The sequence below is a fragment of the Elephantulus edwardii genome, unplaced genomic scaffold, assembly GCF_000299155.1.
Source record: "Elephantulus edwardii isolate Elephantulus edwardi_28Jun2011 unplaced genomic scaffold, EleEdw1.0 scaffold00002, whole genome shotgun sequence".
In the NCBI taxonomy this organism is placed as follows: Eukaryota; Metazoa; Chordata; class Mammalia; order Macroscelidea; family Macroscelididae; genus Elephantulus; species Elephantulus edwardii.
The window spans coordinates 6,344,329-6,359,832 of NW_006399752.1; the positions used below are offsets into that span (position 1 = coordinate 6,344,329).

The following is a 15,504-nucleotide window of genomic DNA, read 5'->3' on the forward strand; positions in this document are numbered from 1 at the left end:
GATTGGCACAGGACAGAGCGGAGTTTAGGGCTGTTGTACATAGGGTCGCTATGAGTCGCAGGCGACTCGACATCACATAACAACAACAACAACAGGAGGAAGTGCAAGCAGGGTTTTTCTTATAAGGAAAGTTGATGAAGCTTCACCTTATATACTTTGGGCATGTTTTCAGAAGGGGCTAGTCATTGGAATATGACGTCATTCTGGGTAAGATGTTGGAGAGAGGACAACCCACGGTGTAATGGATTGACACAGTAACCATACATGAGTTCAGACTTAACAGGAACAGTGAGGGTGGCACAGGATAGAGGAAGGTTCATGTCTCCTGTTTTCTCTGAGATTCATAGTAGTGGAGTTTATCTTTCAATACGGCTTTCCTAGCCACTGAATTTGACTCTGCCTCATGGATAGATGGGAACACGTGAATAGAGCATGCTCACCACCATTCCACAAGGGGAGGCTATTCTAGCAAGCTACAAGAGAACAGGCTAGTCTTGCCAATAAATGGAGTGGCTCCAAAATCAGATTAAACCTTCCCCAGCAGTGAAGAAGGTAAGAAGAGGGAGCAGCAAGAGAATGTAGGATGCCCTTCAGGACCAGACATTCTTGATCCAGCTACACCTTGAGTAGCAACAGCCAAAGCAGATGCAGAGAACCAAGATACCTGATAGGAGACGGAGTTGAATGTTAACCTCCCCTTCATGGATAGAACCAGAGTGAAGCTAAGATCCTTTCCAAGGTTTTGGGGCAATTTTGGAGTGGGAGGGAGAACCAAAATTGCCAGTATCGAGAGCTTGGTAACACTGGCCTAAAACCATGAAGCTCAGCCCTTTCAGAAGTCATCTTCACTGTTTTCTTCTGCCTACCTGGATTATACCATTTGACTTCCCCAGTGTGTTCTGTGAGCTAGCATATTTGGTTTTGAACCTAGCAAAGGTGTAAGATTGGTGTTGGGATAAGTAAAATGAGGTATGAGAGCATGGGGGACATGTCTGCCCTCATAAGAATTGGTTTTGTGTTATTAATGCTATTGATGGGAACAGTTCCCCTTTGTGAAGTTAGAAAGGTCAGATGTGGTCTTACCCATCTTACCCATCTGTGGTCCTTGCTTTTTTTATAATAGTGAACTCAATGACATCTAACAAACAACAGCCACTCATCATCCTCCACATTTCTCTACAAACAGCCAGAAAGGGTAAGAAGAAAATAATTAGCAGAGTTGTTGTTGATTGCCTTCGAGTTGAGGATGACTCACAGGGATCCTATGAATAAAAGGCCTGAAGCCCCTCTACAGCTATCGACATTTATCAAAGTTCATCGAGTTTCTCGAGGCTTGTTATTAGGAAGTGGACGCAAAATTAGCAGAGAGAAAGTAGAAATTAATTTACTGCCCACATTAGTGATATAGTCTTATTCTTCTCTTAAGTCCTTTAATACTAGAGACGCAGTAAATGCTGATTCACCCTTGTTTGTAAAAATTTGATTCATCCTTGTTTGTAAAATTTATCAATAGTTTAAAATATTATCAATAGTTGATCAGGACAAAGGGAGATACATTGCTACCTTCTGAAATATTTAGGTAATTGTTATCCCTTTTCCATTTAATTTTTCCCTTTGACAATTTAAAAAATTTAGATTCTTAATGACTTGTACAGGTGACTTAACTCTTGGCACTGAGAAAGTTTGAGATATCTTCTTTCTAATCTATAGAACAATTTTTATAGGAACTGGTTATAAGAATATCATATGATCTTACTAACATCTGCTGCTGAGATATATACCCTTCATTGCCTTAAATGCAAATCAAATGTATTTTGGAGCTGGACAATGACCAAGGATGGTAATAAAATAGGTGCCTTTGAGCTAGAGAAGAGTATTGAATGTGTCATGGACTGCTAAGAGAACAAAAATATCTGTCCTGGACAGGGTGAAACTTAGCTGTTCTTAGTGGCAAGGATTTTTGAAGCTCCATCTCATATACTTTGGGCATGTTGCCAAGAGAGACCAGTCTGTGGAGAAGGATGTCATGCTTGTAAGGGTGATGGGCAGTATGAGAAAGGAAGAGCCTGGCTGAGATTGTTTGACTTAGTAACTGGGGTAATAGGAGTAGGTATGTCAGAAACAATGACATTGGCTCTAGATGGAGAAGGTTCACAGTTATTGTATGTAGGGTCAGAGATTTGGCAGCACATAACAATGACTACCTCAAGCATCTCTTCTGTTCCTTGTATGCAGAGTTAATTCATGATTTAAGTGGAACATTGCTGAAGGGTGCTGTGATATTAAAATGTGATTTTATGTTAGTAAAGAATATTGAAATGTTACATAATATGAAGCTATTAATCAGTCTATAGAAATTATTAAAGAACTTTAAGTTAATTTTTGCTCTGCAATCCAAACCCATCCAGAGAGATCTTGGTAAACAAGCCTTGGCATTTCCCTCTTAAAGTCTGTAGCTCTGAAAATTCTATGGAATATTTCTGCTCTGAACATATGTGTTCACCATGAGTCTGAAATGACTCAATTGTCATTAATAATAACAATAGTTCAAACAAAATATGATAAATTATATTTTTATTTGAATTTGGTTTAAGATACCAATGTATAACATTCTACCTTCCATAACTTGAATCTCCTACATTTTATTTTTCTATTCTTAGCGAAATTGTTCTTAGCTGGAAAGAGCAACTGAGGATAGCAAGTTAGCTATGGCCTATTTATGAGAAAAATTGCCTTCTGAAGTCCAAATTGGTATCGTGTTGCTACTGAAATGGACAGGAGCTGGAATGATGCATCATTTCTTGGCTAAAGTGGAAGGGAACAGAATGGACACAGTATGTAGAAGCTTGATTAGATTCTCAAGACATCTAATAGCCACAGTGATACTAGTGAATGCAATTCCCAAATAAAATGTGATGTTGCAATAAAGCACAGAGATAGATTGACATTTAATTTCTCCTTAAGAATGAATCATCAGAAATAGATTATTATACTATATAACTTTGGTAGTATGTATTTCTAACAGAACATTCTATAGAAATGTTTCAATGATTTAGTTAATCATTTGAAGTGATTTAGTGAGTCAAAAGTGGTAATATGACTACAAAATATATATATATATATATGACCAAAAAAAATTTTAAAAAATCTACAATAAGTATTAGATTCTGTTACTAGTGAGTTGTAGAGTTTTTGTCTTTCTTTTTTAAAAAAGAAAAAAACAAAAACACCAAAACCCTACCACACTATGATTCTCACTTTTTACCCCTACTTAGAAGAAAATTGGCTGGAGTTGTCAGAACAGAGGGGCTGTATTAATTTGTATTAGGATTACAGTGTAGTATCAGAAAAGGGGGTGGGGGGAAATGAGGATATATTCTTAAGATTGGCTGACCTGAACTGTAGAATTGATTTGTAGCCACCATAATACTAATAAAATATATTTCAGTGTTTTATTTTCGTTATCCTTTTGTTTTATTAATTTTTATCTGAAGTAAAATATACTTTGACATGTATCTACTATGGAAGCAAGCATTTTCATTCCATTTTCAGTTCTCTTACCTTTCATGTGTTTGACAAAGAATGGAAAGAATAGTATTTCCTGTGTGTGCTCCTGAGTAACTAATCTTCTCGAGCGTTATCTTCATTGTCTTGTGTTTTTTTATGTCTCCAGGATAGGCCTCTGCTCATTTTCATTCAGGTCATTATATAGAACTCACTGCGTTTGATGTGATGTGCTGTGCACAGCAGAGTTTAGGGGAATCAAGGATAACTCCTTGCCTCTACTTCTTTAATGTAGTCTCTGACAGCAAACTTTTATGTACGTTGCAGAAATCTCTACCATAGGTCAACATGAACTGTCTAATCCCACAAACTACCACTCTGTCCAAACAATTTCTTCCCAAGTTTAAACTGCTGTTGCAGATATTGGTAGGATTATCAGTGAAGTCTTGCATGAGACTATTCTTGTGGGCGTCTCTGATCTCTCTTTCACTACTCTGAATGACCAAGGAGTGCATGTAAGAGATACACACTCACACACATCAAGAAACAATATTGTTCTAAATAAGAAATTTATGGACTTTTCAACCCACAATAAAGTTTATACTTTATATATTTTTTTTTTTTATTTTTGAAGTGATAGTGGCTTGAGATTTTAAACCACAAACCACTTTGGCTATTTTGATGGGCAGCCTACTGCCTTGATCACAGCATCATGAGAGCTCCTAAAGTACAGGAGCACCTCTTATGTAAGCTACTGTATAAATCAGTGTTCAATCCAAGAAGCAGAACTACAGTAGATTTTATATATGTAATATTACAAGAAGTTGTGAGAGTTACTAGGAAAATCTGATATCTCTCAGATGGATATTCATCAGGAGAAGATCCAGAGTAGAGTGGGATGCTACAAGAACTAGCTGGAGCTATTATACGCAAACAGAATTTCTTTTATCTCCCAAGAAAACCCAGTCTACTTTCAGGGTCTGTCAATGAAAGTAATAAAACCTGTTCAGATTAAAAGAATTATTGCCCTTATGCTGGTGTCCTAGTAGTAAGAAGTTGTGCTGAAATCCCCAAAGTATGCAGTTCGAATCCACCAGCTGCTTCCCACTAGAAGGATGGACACTCTCCTTCCTTAAGATTTGCTGCCTCCAGGTTATGAACAGACACTGCACCAAAGAAGACATTCAGATAGCTAACAAGCACATAAAGAAATGTTCAAAATCCCTAGCTCTAAGAGAGATGCAAATCAAAACATCTATGAGATATCATCTCATCCCAGTAAGAATAGCAAAATTTAACAAAACATCAAGCAACAAATGCTGGCGAGGTTGTGGAGAACCTGGAACCGTTGGTGGAAGTGTAAAATGGTGCAACCACTGTGGAAGGCGGTATGGCACTTTCTCAAAAAGCTCCAAATAGAGATACCATTTGACCCAGCAATTCCATTACTGCCATCCAATTCCACAACCGCCATCCAAGCAGATATATGCACACCCATGTTTATCGTGGCTTTGTTCACAATAGCAGGGAGTTGGAAACAACCTCAGTGCTCATCAACAAATGAATGGATAGAAAAGCTGTGGTATATTAACACAATGGAATATTACACTTCATTGAAAGACAAGGAATTCATGCAATATTATTCAAAATGGGTAACCCTGGAGGACATAATGCTGAGTGAAATATATCAGTCACAAAAAGACAAATACTACATAGTGCCACTGTTGTAGAATGGACTGACATCAGGGTTGAGGTAAGACTGAGAAAAACTGGATGAATTATGTATACTGCATTGAAACAGATGAGGGAGAAAACAGTTTAAAAGTTATATATAATAGGGTATTATAGTTATCACAAGAGTCCAGAATAAAGGTTGCTTAGCAGAGTGTACTCAGGGTGGGGGGTGGGGGGTGGGATTGTATACCAATGAAGGAATTTTTCTTTTACTTTTCAAGAAGAGCGTACTGGGGGATAGAAGTGGGCAGGGAAACAAGTGCAACAATGAATGCATGGAAATGCAAAATGTCTATAAATGTTCATAAGTTAATACAATAATTTAAAAAAAGATAATTTGTTGTCCCTGAAATCCCACTGGAGGGTCAGCTATGAGCTGGTTCAGACTTGGTGGCACACAATAACAACAACAGAAAGTCAACTGATTAGAAACTTTAATTGCACCCAAAATTATCTTCCTGGAAGCAATTAGATTACTGTACAGTTGCATTGCTAGATACAACAACATAGTCAAGTTGGCCCATCAATAAAAGTATCTTATTCAATATGCCCAAAATAGTATCTTTACAACATCAATATAAAACAACCAAACACTTCGCAGTTGACTTAAAGTGATTATACACTGTTGTTGCTGTATGCCTTTGAGTAGAAACCAACCCACAGATGCCCCTCCAGCAGGATTTTAGAGACAGATTAATATAGCATGGGAAGAAATTGCCCATCCCTCTTCCATGGAGCAGCTGGCAGATCTGACCCATGTGCCTTATGGATCCCAGCATTGCTTCTTATGACTAGGCCACAAGATTAACTGTATATTTACATTTTTGTGTTCTTGCTGTTGTTGTATGTGTCATTGAGTTGCTTGCAACTCAGAGCAAGTCTAGGTACAACTGCCCTAAACCCTTCTCTATGCTGTGCCAATCTTATTGTCTCTGACACACCTACCTCCATTATCCCAGTCCCCTCTCATCGAGGGTCTTCCTCTGTTGTGCTGTCCCTTCACCCTCCCAAGCATGACGTTCCTCTCCAAGGACTGGTCCAATGTGTATTTTATATTTATGCTACTGCTATTGTTGCACTGTGCTGTCAAGTCATAACCACCCCATAGATGATCTTACAGTGGGTTTTCAGAGGCAGTAAATTGCACAGGAAGAGACTGTCCATTCTTGTACCACATAGCAGCTGACAGCATGCCTTTGAGATTGCAGCACAACCATGAATCAAGAGCTTATAACATGTAATTGTGGAGTGGTAGGTCTAAGTAGTGAAGAAGAATGATCAGGCTGATTAACTTTCATTTTTTAGAGCCTTGATTCTATTTTCCTTACAGATGGTATGTGGAAATTCCCCAAACCATTTTTTATTGTCATAGTTGGGAAGCATGTCTAGGAGGTATAGGAATCTAGGAGGGAAAGGTTAGAGAAGTTGATTATATTCTGGAGTACATGGAACTCTCCTCCTCTCCCTCCACTCAAATTAACAGTTGTTCATTCCAAAAAGACAGTAACACTCTGGATTAAGGAACAAAGCTATCTGTATAGTAAAATCTGGACATATAACAGGAATATTTAAAAAAACAAACAAACAACAAAACAAGCAGAGATGGAGGTTTTCCTTTGCCTTTTTAAAAACCTTTCCTCAGTATTTTACTTGCTGGATATTTTTCAAGAATGCTCTATAAACTTCATTAGCTTGGAAGAACCCTAGAAGCCCTGATCACGAGATGAACAGTCTTCAAAGCATCCTGAAAAACCTACAACCAGGAGAGGATAGTAGATGAATGGGAGGGACCTTCTAAGAATCAAATCCCTATGCACATGCAAAAACCTCTCCAACAGGGTAAAAAGGGAAGCCACAGACTGGGAAAAAATGTTCAGTAATGACATGTCTGATAAGGGACTTTTATCCAGAATTTATAGAATACTCGAGCACCACAACAAAATAAAGGTAAACAACCCAATTACAAAATGAGGACAGGATATGAACAGACATTTCATCAAAGAAGACATTCAGATGGCAAACAAACACATGAAGAAATGTTAAAAATCGCTAGCTCTATGAGAAATGCAAATAAAAACTACTATGAGATATCATCTCACCCCAGTAAGAATAGCAAAATTCAATAGAACAGAAAACCACTAATACTGGTGAGGTTGTGGAGAAACTGAAACAATTATTCACTGTTTATGGCAGTATAAAATGGTGCAACCACTCTGGAAGGCAGTATAGTGCTTTCTCAAAGATTTGGAAATAGAAATTCCACTACTGAAAATGTACTCTAAAGAAACCAGAACTGCCACCAGGGCAGAAATATGCACACCCATGTTTATTGCTGTTTTGTTCATAATAGCAAAGAGTTGGAAACAACCCAAGTGCCCATCAACAAACAAATGGATAGAGATATTGTTGTATATTCACACAATGGAATATTATGCAGCACTGAAAAACAAGGAACTCATGAAATACTATCCAAAGCAGTTGACCAAGAAGGACATTGTGCTGAGTGAAATACCTCAGTTACAAAAAGACAAATACTGCATAATGCCACTGAAAACCAAGGAACTCATGAAATATTATTCAAAATACGTGACGAGGAAGGGCATTATGCTGACTGAAATATCTCAGTTACAAAAAAACAAATACTGCATAATGCCACTGTTATAAAACAGGACTGACATAGGGGTTGGTAGTAAACTAATAAAGAGCCGATAAAGAATGTATACAGCATTGAACAGAGAAGGAGAGAACTGTATAAAAGGAATATATGATTTGTTTTTTTTCTATAATTATATTTTATTAATTTTCATAAACATTTACAGAGATTTTGGGTTTCCATTCATTCATTGTTGCACTATTCTCTCTACCCTCCTCCCAGTTTGTTCTTGTCCAAATGCCACAGTGCTTGTCAAAGCCAGTTCTGATTAATCTTCTTTGTCAGTGTGTCCTTTGCCATTCCCTATCACTCCTCCCTGAGAGAGACTTCTCCCTGAGTCATAAGGAAAAGGGGATGGCGTATTCTCTTAGCTACTTCCTGCTGAAAAGGGACGCTGTGGGTTTCAGGGTGAAGATCTTCTCTCACTACTCTAAAGGGCCCCTTTGGCAGTAGGAAACACATAGACTATTATGGAGATTGATTTTGGAATTTAGATGCACTCTTATTGATTGTGCTTGGCCGTACATGTTCATATCCTTGAAGATGTATCATGGGGGTGTTTCAACCTAGAAGACACAAATTTGACTAACAAGTTATAAGTACATGAGTCCAAAAATTATGGAAAAGTAAAAGAAAAGATTCTTTCATTGTTTTACAAACCCTCCCCCAGGTCCCCTCCACCATGTAGCCCTTGCTCTAGTCTCCTGTGATGACAGAAATACCTAGTTATATATCTCTTTTAAACAGTTTTCTCCCTCCTCTGTTTCAGTGCAGTATACATTATTGAACCCATCTTACTCAGTCTCTCCCCAACCCCAAGGACAGTCCCATTCTACAACAGTGGCATCATGTAATATTTGTCCTTTTGTGACTGGGATATTTCACTCAGCATAATGTTCTCCAGAGTCAACCATTTTGAATAATATTGGATGTGTTCCTTGTTTTTTTAATGCAGCATAGTATTCCATTGTGCGAATATACCACAGCTTCTCTAGCCATTCGTTTGTTGATGGGCATTTAGGTTGTTTCCAACTCCTTGCTATTGTGAACAAAGCTGCAATAAACATGGGTGTGCATATATCTGCTTGGATGTCAGCTATGGTCTCTTCAGCAAGCAACAAATGCTGGCGAGGTTGTGGAGAAATTGGAACCCTGATTCACTGTTGGTGGGAGTGTAAAATGGTGCAACCCCTGTGGAAAGCAGTATGGCGCTTTCTCAAAAAGTTGCAAATAGAGATACCATTTGACCCAGGAATATATGATTTGGTGTTATTGGCATGACAAGAGTCCAGAATAAGAGCTGCACAGTAAAGTGGACTGGGGGAGGGGACTGGATAACAATTAAGAATGTTTTTTTCCAAAGAGAAAAGCGAACTGGGAGGGGGGAAGGCAGAAAGGAAAATGTGCAACAGTGAATGAGTGGAAATCCAAGTTTTCTATAAACTTTCATTAAAATCTCAAAAAAAAAAAAGAAGAATGCAGTTGAGCATCTTAATTCTTTGCACAGTCATTACTATGTTTTCTATTGTTTTACTTCTGAATTGAATACAGGATGAAGATGACCCTATGAATAATAAAATGATCCTTTTAAGAATAAAGTGAGGGAATAAAATTTTCTCACAGCTGGCTTCCTCTTTAACAGATGAATGAAAGTTGATAATTCTTTTTCCTAAAGAGATTTAGGGTTAGTTTTCCTATGGTGGGTCTTCACTTCAGATATATTTGGGTAAATTATCAGAAAGGCAAATGTAAATTTATATGCAGAGTATTCAAAATGTGTATAGTAAATAGTTCATTGAACCATCTGTGGAATAAAGTTGTAATAAATAGGTAAGCTTCATTAGAATTTTTCTATGAAAAACTATGATACTTAGATTGAAGTGAATTTTCAAAGTTAGTAATCATATTTATAAGCTCCAATCTAAAATTTATTTCAATCCAAATTATCTGCAAATTTAGAATTAGCTTCATTTTCTAAGTCTTGGCACTGGATGGTATACTAAAGCTAGCACCAAATGGAATAGTTGGTTAAATTGTGATTTCAGAAAAAAATAAAAAATAATTAACAGTTAACTTGTTCTACCAAGTGCACTATATCTGCTTGTGTTAATTATTGGTTAAATGTAATTCCAAATGCTGATTATAAACATAGCTTAGAGTAAATACTTCTGAGATATATTTCCTATTAGGTAGTTGTTACAGTTCATTTCACAAATTCTTAATTTAATATGTAAAAACGAAATCTTCTTAAATCTAAATTACATTCTTATTAAAGATTCTTATATTTGTATTCAGGGTAATTGAAATAAAACAGAATTACAGTTTGCTTTCAATTTTAGCCTGACATAGTGACAACTACCTCTGCCATTGCTAGTTTTTAAGCTTTTACAAAGAACTAATTTTGAGATTATTTCAATTTTCCCTTTATCTCAGGAAAGAAATTTCTTTAAATCGCAATTGGAGATTTCTATAGCGATATGTTACAAAGGAGCTCTGGTGGCCTAGTGGTAAGAAGATGTGCTGAAATCCTAAAAGTGCACAGTTAAGTCTCACCAGCTGCTCTGCAGGAGAGAGATGGGCAATCTTCTCCCTTGTAATTAAGTATCTCTGAAAACCTGCTGGAGAGTCAGCTATGGGTGGGTTCTGACTCAACAGTACATAACAAAAACAACAACATGTTACAAAGTCTCTTTCCTTTTAGAATCTACAATCTTGTTCCTTATAATTGTTTTGATTTTGTGGTATAGTGATAACATGTAGGCATGAATATGGTTTAAATTTTAAAGACAGTTTCAAAATTATAAATTCTCTTTCTTTCTAGAAATACATAAAGAGAAGACTGAAAAGCAAGAAAAACCTGAAAGGAAAATACCAATTAAAGGTAAGTATCTAACAATACGGGGGTCTGTTCTTATTTTAGCTCAAGATATATTCGATTTTTTTTTAATATGAGAGAAAATGTATTTTATGCTTAATACTCTTACATTTTAAAATTTTGATAGTGAAATTCCTCATTTAATTTGAGGTATAAATTTATAAGTGATGGTGACAGCTACTTAATTCCATTTATAAATAAATCTTTAGATTATTTGTAATTGACCTTTACTTACTGAGAATGCACCATAAATATATTTCTTTATGAGAAAATGTACTTCGAAAAAAATGCTGTAATAAAGATGTTTTGTTTGTTTGCTTTTTCCTTTAAATTTCTCATCCCGTGTAATACCTCTAACAGTATTTAGTGTAGCTGTGCAGTCCTAATGTTACTCACTGCAGAATGTCATGGTCCCAGAGCATCTTTACACAGCCTCGAGGGAGTAGACGAACAATACCACTCTTTTGGTTAATATCTCCTTGTGGAACTGAATCTGATTTCTGACATCTTGAAGTGGAAACATAGCAAGGATGATTGGTTTGGTAATTTTTCATTTCTCAAGTACTAACCTTCTGCGGATGAGTTAGTTTGTGTTTTGGTTTTTTTTTTTTAATATAATGACAGTAAACAAATTCAATTAAAGAAACTTCGTTTTTTTATATGCCCTTTTTAAATTGAGGTTTCCTGAGTGGATCAGTCCCAAATGATTTTGAATGAGCCAGAGCAAACATCAAAATGTCATGTCTGGTTGTTGTTGTTACGTGCTGTCAGCTTGAGTATGACTTATAACAACCTTTTGAACAACAGATCTGAACCCAGTCCTGTCCTGCACCATCATTACGCTTCTGGATACACTAGAACCCATTGTAGTCATCATGTCAATCTACTTATTTGAGGGTCTTCCTCTCCTTTGCTGACCCTCCACCCTTTCGAGCATCATGTCCCTTTCCAAGGAATAGTACTCCTTAGCAACATGCCTGAGGTATGTGAGATGAAGTCTCATCATTCTTGCCTCCAAAGAGCACTCCAGCTACATCCTCTCTATAGCAAATTTGTTCTTTTGGAAAACCATGGGAGGTTCAGTGATTTTCTCCAAGTACACAGCTCAAAGGCATCAATTCTTCTTCTGTCATCCTTATTCAATGTCCAGCCCTCAGATGCATAACAAGTGATCAGAAAGACCGTGGCCTGAATCAGAAGCAAGTTTGATTGTTAAAGAAAATGAAATAAAATGAAAGAATGTTCCAAGGCTGAAAAGTAGAATGCTGTGCAGTATTTATTACTGTATTTAAAAATAGCTAGTGTAAATTTATCTGCAGTAAATACAAAAGTTATAGGAAATAAACTTTCAAATTGTAAAAGGTTTGGATAAACATTACATTTCATCAGCATGTAAGTCTATTTTATAGTATTAATCTTTTTGTTTGCATCATGTGCCTCTTTTTGATGGCTAGTGCAACTCCATTTTATTGTCTTTAACTGTAATGTTAGAGTTTATTGGAAAATGCTCAGTCAATCCTTGTACAATGAGGGCATTGAAGCTTACTCAATTGAATCCTCTTTATATTATTACTCAGGAAAATAATGTTTTCTTACTGTTCCCTCTCCTTTTTTTACTTCTTAATTCCTTTGGTCAGGGAAATTGGACACAGCTTTTGAGTACAGATTGACTAAGCTAATCATAACTGGACTGGCTCTGTGTTTCTATCGGGTGGAGGTTAAGTAGAAACTCAGCTGGCTCCAAAAGACTGGAGTCTCTGCGTTATTCCCATGCAGTTTGTACTATTAATGTAATAGCAGTGCTGCTGGAGAAGATGTTGTGATGCAGATGGCACCATTTGCATTTTGGACTTGGCTCAATTAGTATCCTGCTGTCAAAGGCTTTGAGCAGTGGGCTGTAGAGTGGGTTTATTAAACAAGTGAATCTTGCATAATTAAAATTGTGAATTTGGCTCAAGTTTAAAATAAATTTCTCAAAGTCTGAGCTAGAGTTCAGAAATTTGAATATATTTCCTGAATATACCGGATGTATTTTGGGAAAGTGAGCATTTCTTAAGAAAGAGAAAACCGTATTTTAGCTTTCAACTCTGGGTTGGACATCCAGGATAAATTATTCCCTATCCCAGATTATCCTATTTAAATGTGAACAAAACAAAAGACACAATTTAGCTGTTTATATTCTCATATGCTGAGTAAAATCACCTAAGTAATTCAGAGAAAATAAATTATATTTTGTATATTATATTTATATATGTTTCAGTCTACTGTGGTGTATATTATTTATGCTCATATATGTAAATAGGAATTTGAATTATTATCAAATAATCTTGAATTCTTAAGGGAAATGTGGCATCATGATTGGAGGAAGACTCCTCAACAATCTGTGATGTGCAGATGACACAACCTTGCTTGCTGAAACTGAAGGGGACCTGAAAGTGCTTGCTGCATAAAATCAGGGACTATAGTCTTCATTATGCATTGAAGCTCAGTATCAAGAAGACAAAGATTCTCACCACTGGGCCAATCGGCAGCACCATGATAGATAGAGATTGAGGTTTTTAATAATTACAACTTGCTCATTTTCACAATCAAAACTCTTTGTCACCAGCAGTCAATAAAAAAAAAAATGTACTGGGAAAAATCTTCTGTCAGGGACCTCTCTAAAGTTCTGAGAAGCAATGATATCAGTCAACCGACTAAGGTGAACCTAATCCAGGCCATGGTCTTTGCAGTCACTTGCCATGCATCAGAGAGCTGGAGAATGACTAAGGATGACAGAGAAAGAATTGATGCCTGTGAGTTGTTGTGCTGAAGAAGAGTCTTAAATATATCATGGACTGCTAAGAGAACAAACAGATCTGCCTTGGAGAGGATGTAGCTGAATTTCTCCTTGGAGGCGAGGATTTTGAAGATCCATCTCACATATTTTGAGGAGGTGACCAGGAAAAAACAGTCCTTGGAGAAGGACATCATACTTGGAAGGATAGAGGGACAGCACAGGAGAGGAACTCCTCGGATAAGATGTTTCACACAGTAGGGGTAATGAGGTGTAAGAGTGTTGGAGTCAATGAGACTGGCTCAGAATAGGGCAGGTTTCAGAGCTGTTGTACGTAAGGGTCACTATGAGTTGCAGGTGATTCAAAGGCACCTAATAACAACAAGAAGGAAAAATATAATGGAACTCAAATTGTGCTGTAATCCTGAAGGCACATGGTTCTAATCCACCAACTGTATTGCATGAGAAAAATGAGCAATCTCCTCTCATGCAATCACCTGCCTCAGAAAATCTACTGGAAGATCAGGTAAGGAGCGATTTGGACTCAACTGCACACAACAACAAGAACGAGGAAAACTATAATGATTCAAGGAGCAGTATCTGTGATGATTGAATACACATTAGAAAATAGCTGAATTTCAGTTTATTGTGTTTATATTTCTGGAGACATTAGCAATTTTGGTAATGATGACAATAATATCATATCATATTGCTCCTATTCTCCCCACCCCCACCCCATTGCAAGGGACTCAAGATATTTACAAAGATCTTTATACAAAGAGCTTGAAGATCACTGGGAGAAGTCCGGAAGTTATTGTTTGTTGTTGTTGTTGTTAGATGTCATCAAGTTGAGTATGATTCATAATGAACAAAAGGTCTGAACCCTGTCCTATCCTATGTTATCCTCACACTGCCTGACACATGAGAGCCCATTGCAACAGTCACCATGTCAATCCACCTGGTGGAGGGTATTCCTCTCCTTTGCCAACCCTACACCCTTTCCAAAATCATATCCCTCTCCAAGGAATAGCACCTCTTAGCAATAATCTTTCCAAAAGACTTACCAGCAATTTAAATACAAGTAGCCAAAACACACATTTTCCATAATATTCCATATAAATATGCTATTTGTAAAGACATGTGGTGGCCATGAAGGCAGTAGTATCTAATCTCGACTAACTTCACAGAGGAAAGAATCCCCATCAACAGAAACAGAAGGATAAAGGCGGTTACTGTGAGATCTGATATACCCTTTCACCCTAGAGCTTCCTAGAACTCCAGTCTCAACACCAGCTATCTGTCCATGGCTCTTGCTAACTTCTCTATATGTTCAAGAATTCATTATAAGGAACGCGAATAACTCATAGACAGTACTCGGTAATACTGGGTTTCTTAAGGAAGTGGTATGTTACAATTCAGTTTGTAAACACTCAAGATACCATTCTCCAATCATAACAAATTCTTCTCAGGAGTTTGTATGCAGATTCTTTTCTGGACCCTGGCCTCAAAACCTGGGCCTCTGTCCCACTCTGAAAAGTCCTATTAAGCTCTTATAACTCTACCAGTTGTGTGTCCACCCCTACAACCTGATAAGCATAGGCTTCAAAATGATCAACTCTAGCTCCCTGGGTTGGTTAACCTGACTTAGCTATCTCTTGCACTAATCTCTGATCTTTCTCCAACTCTGCTTTTGTTTCCACTGCTGCCATGGCTAGTGTCATCGCAACTGCCATCTGAGTTGTTGGTGTGTTGGTCTCACTCCTCTCTGAGGCCAGAGTTCTCCATCTCTGGTGCAAAGGTCATGTTACCCTCTGCTTCCCCTCCCTCCTTGGTGCTAGTTGGTGTTGTTGTTGTTATGTGCCATCGAGGCGTTTGCGACTCATATTGACCCTATGCACAACAGCCCTAAACCCTGCTCTATCCTGCGCCATTCCCATCGCGATACGCTTTTTGATTTCCTGA

The 15,504-nt window shown here is 37.4% G+C and overlaps 1 protein-coding gene across 1 annotated transcript in view; it reads left to right on the forward strand.

Moving 5' to 3' along the window:
* Window positions 1-15,504, forward strand: part of TRDN (triadin) — a gene marked incomplete at its 5' end in the record, with an annotated part of 210,111 nt that overhangs the window by 78,805 nt on the left and 115,802 nt on the right. The window contains 1 exon segment of the mRNA XM_006903572.1: window positions 10,713-10,772. Within this exon segment, the coding sequence (XP_006903634.1) occupies window positions 10,713-10,772 (60 nt within the window).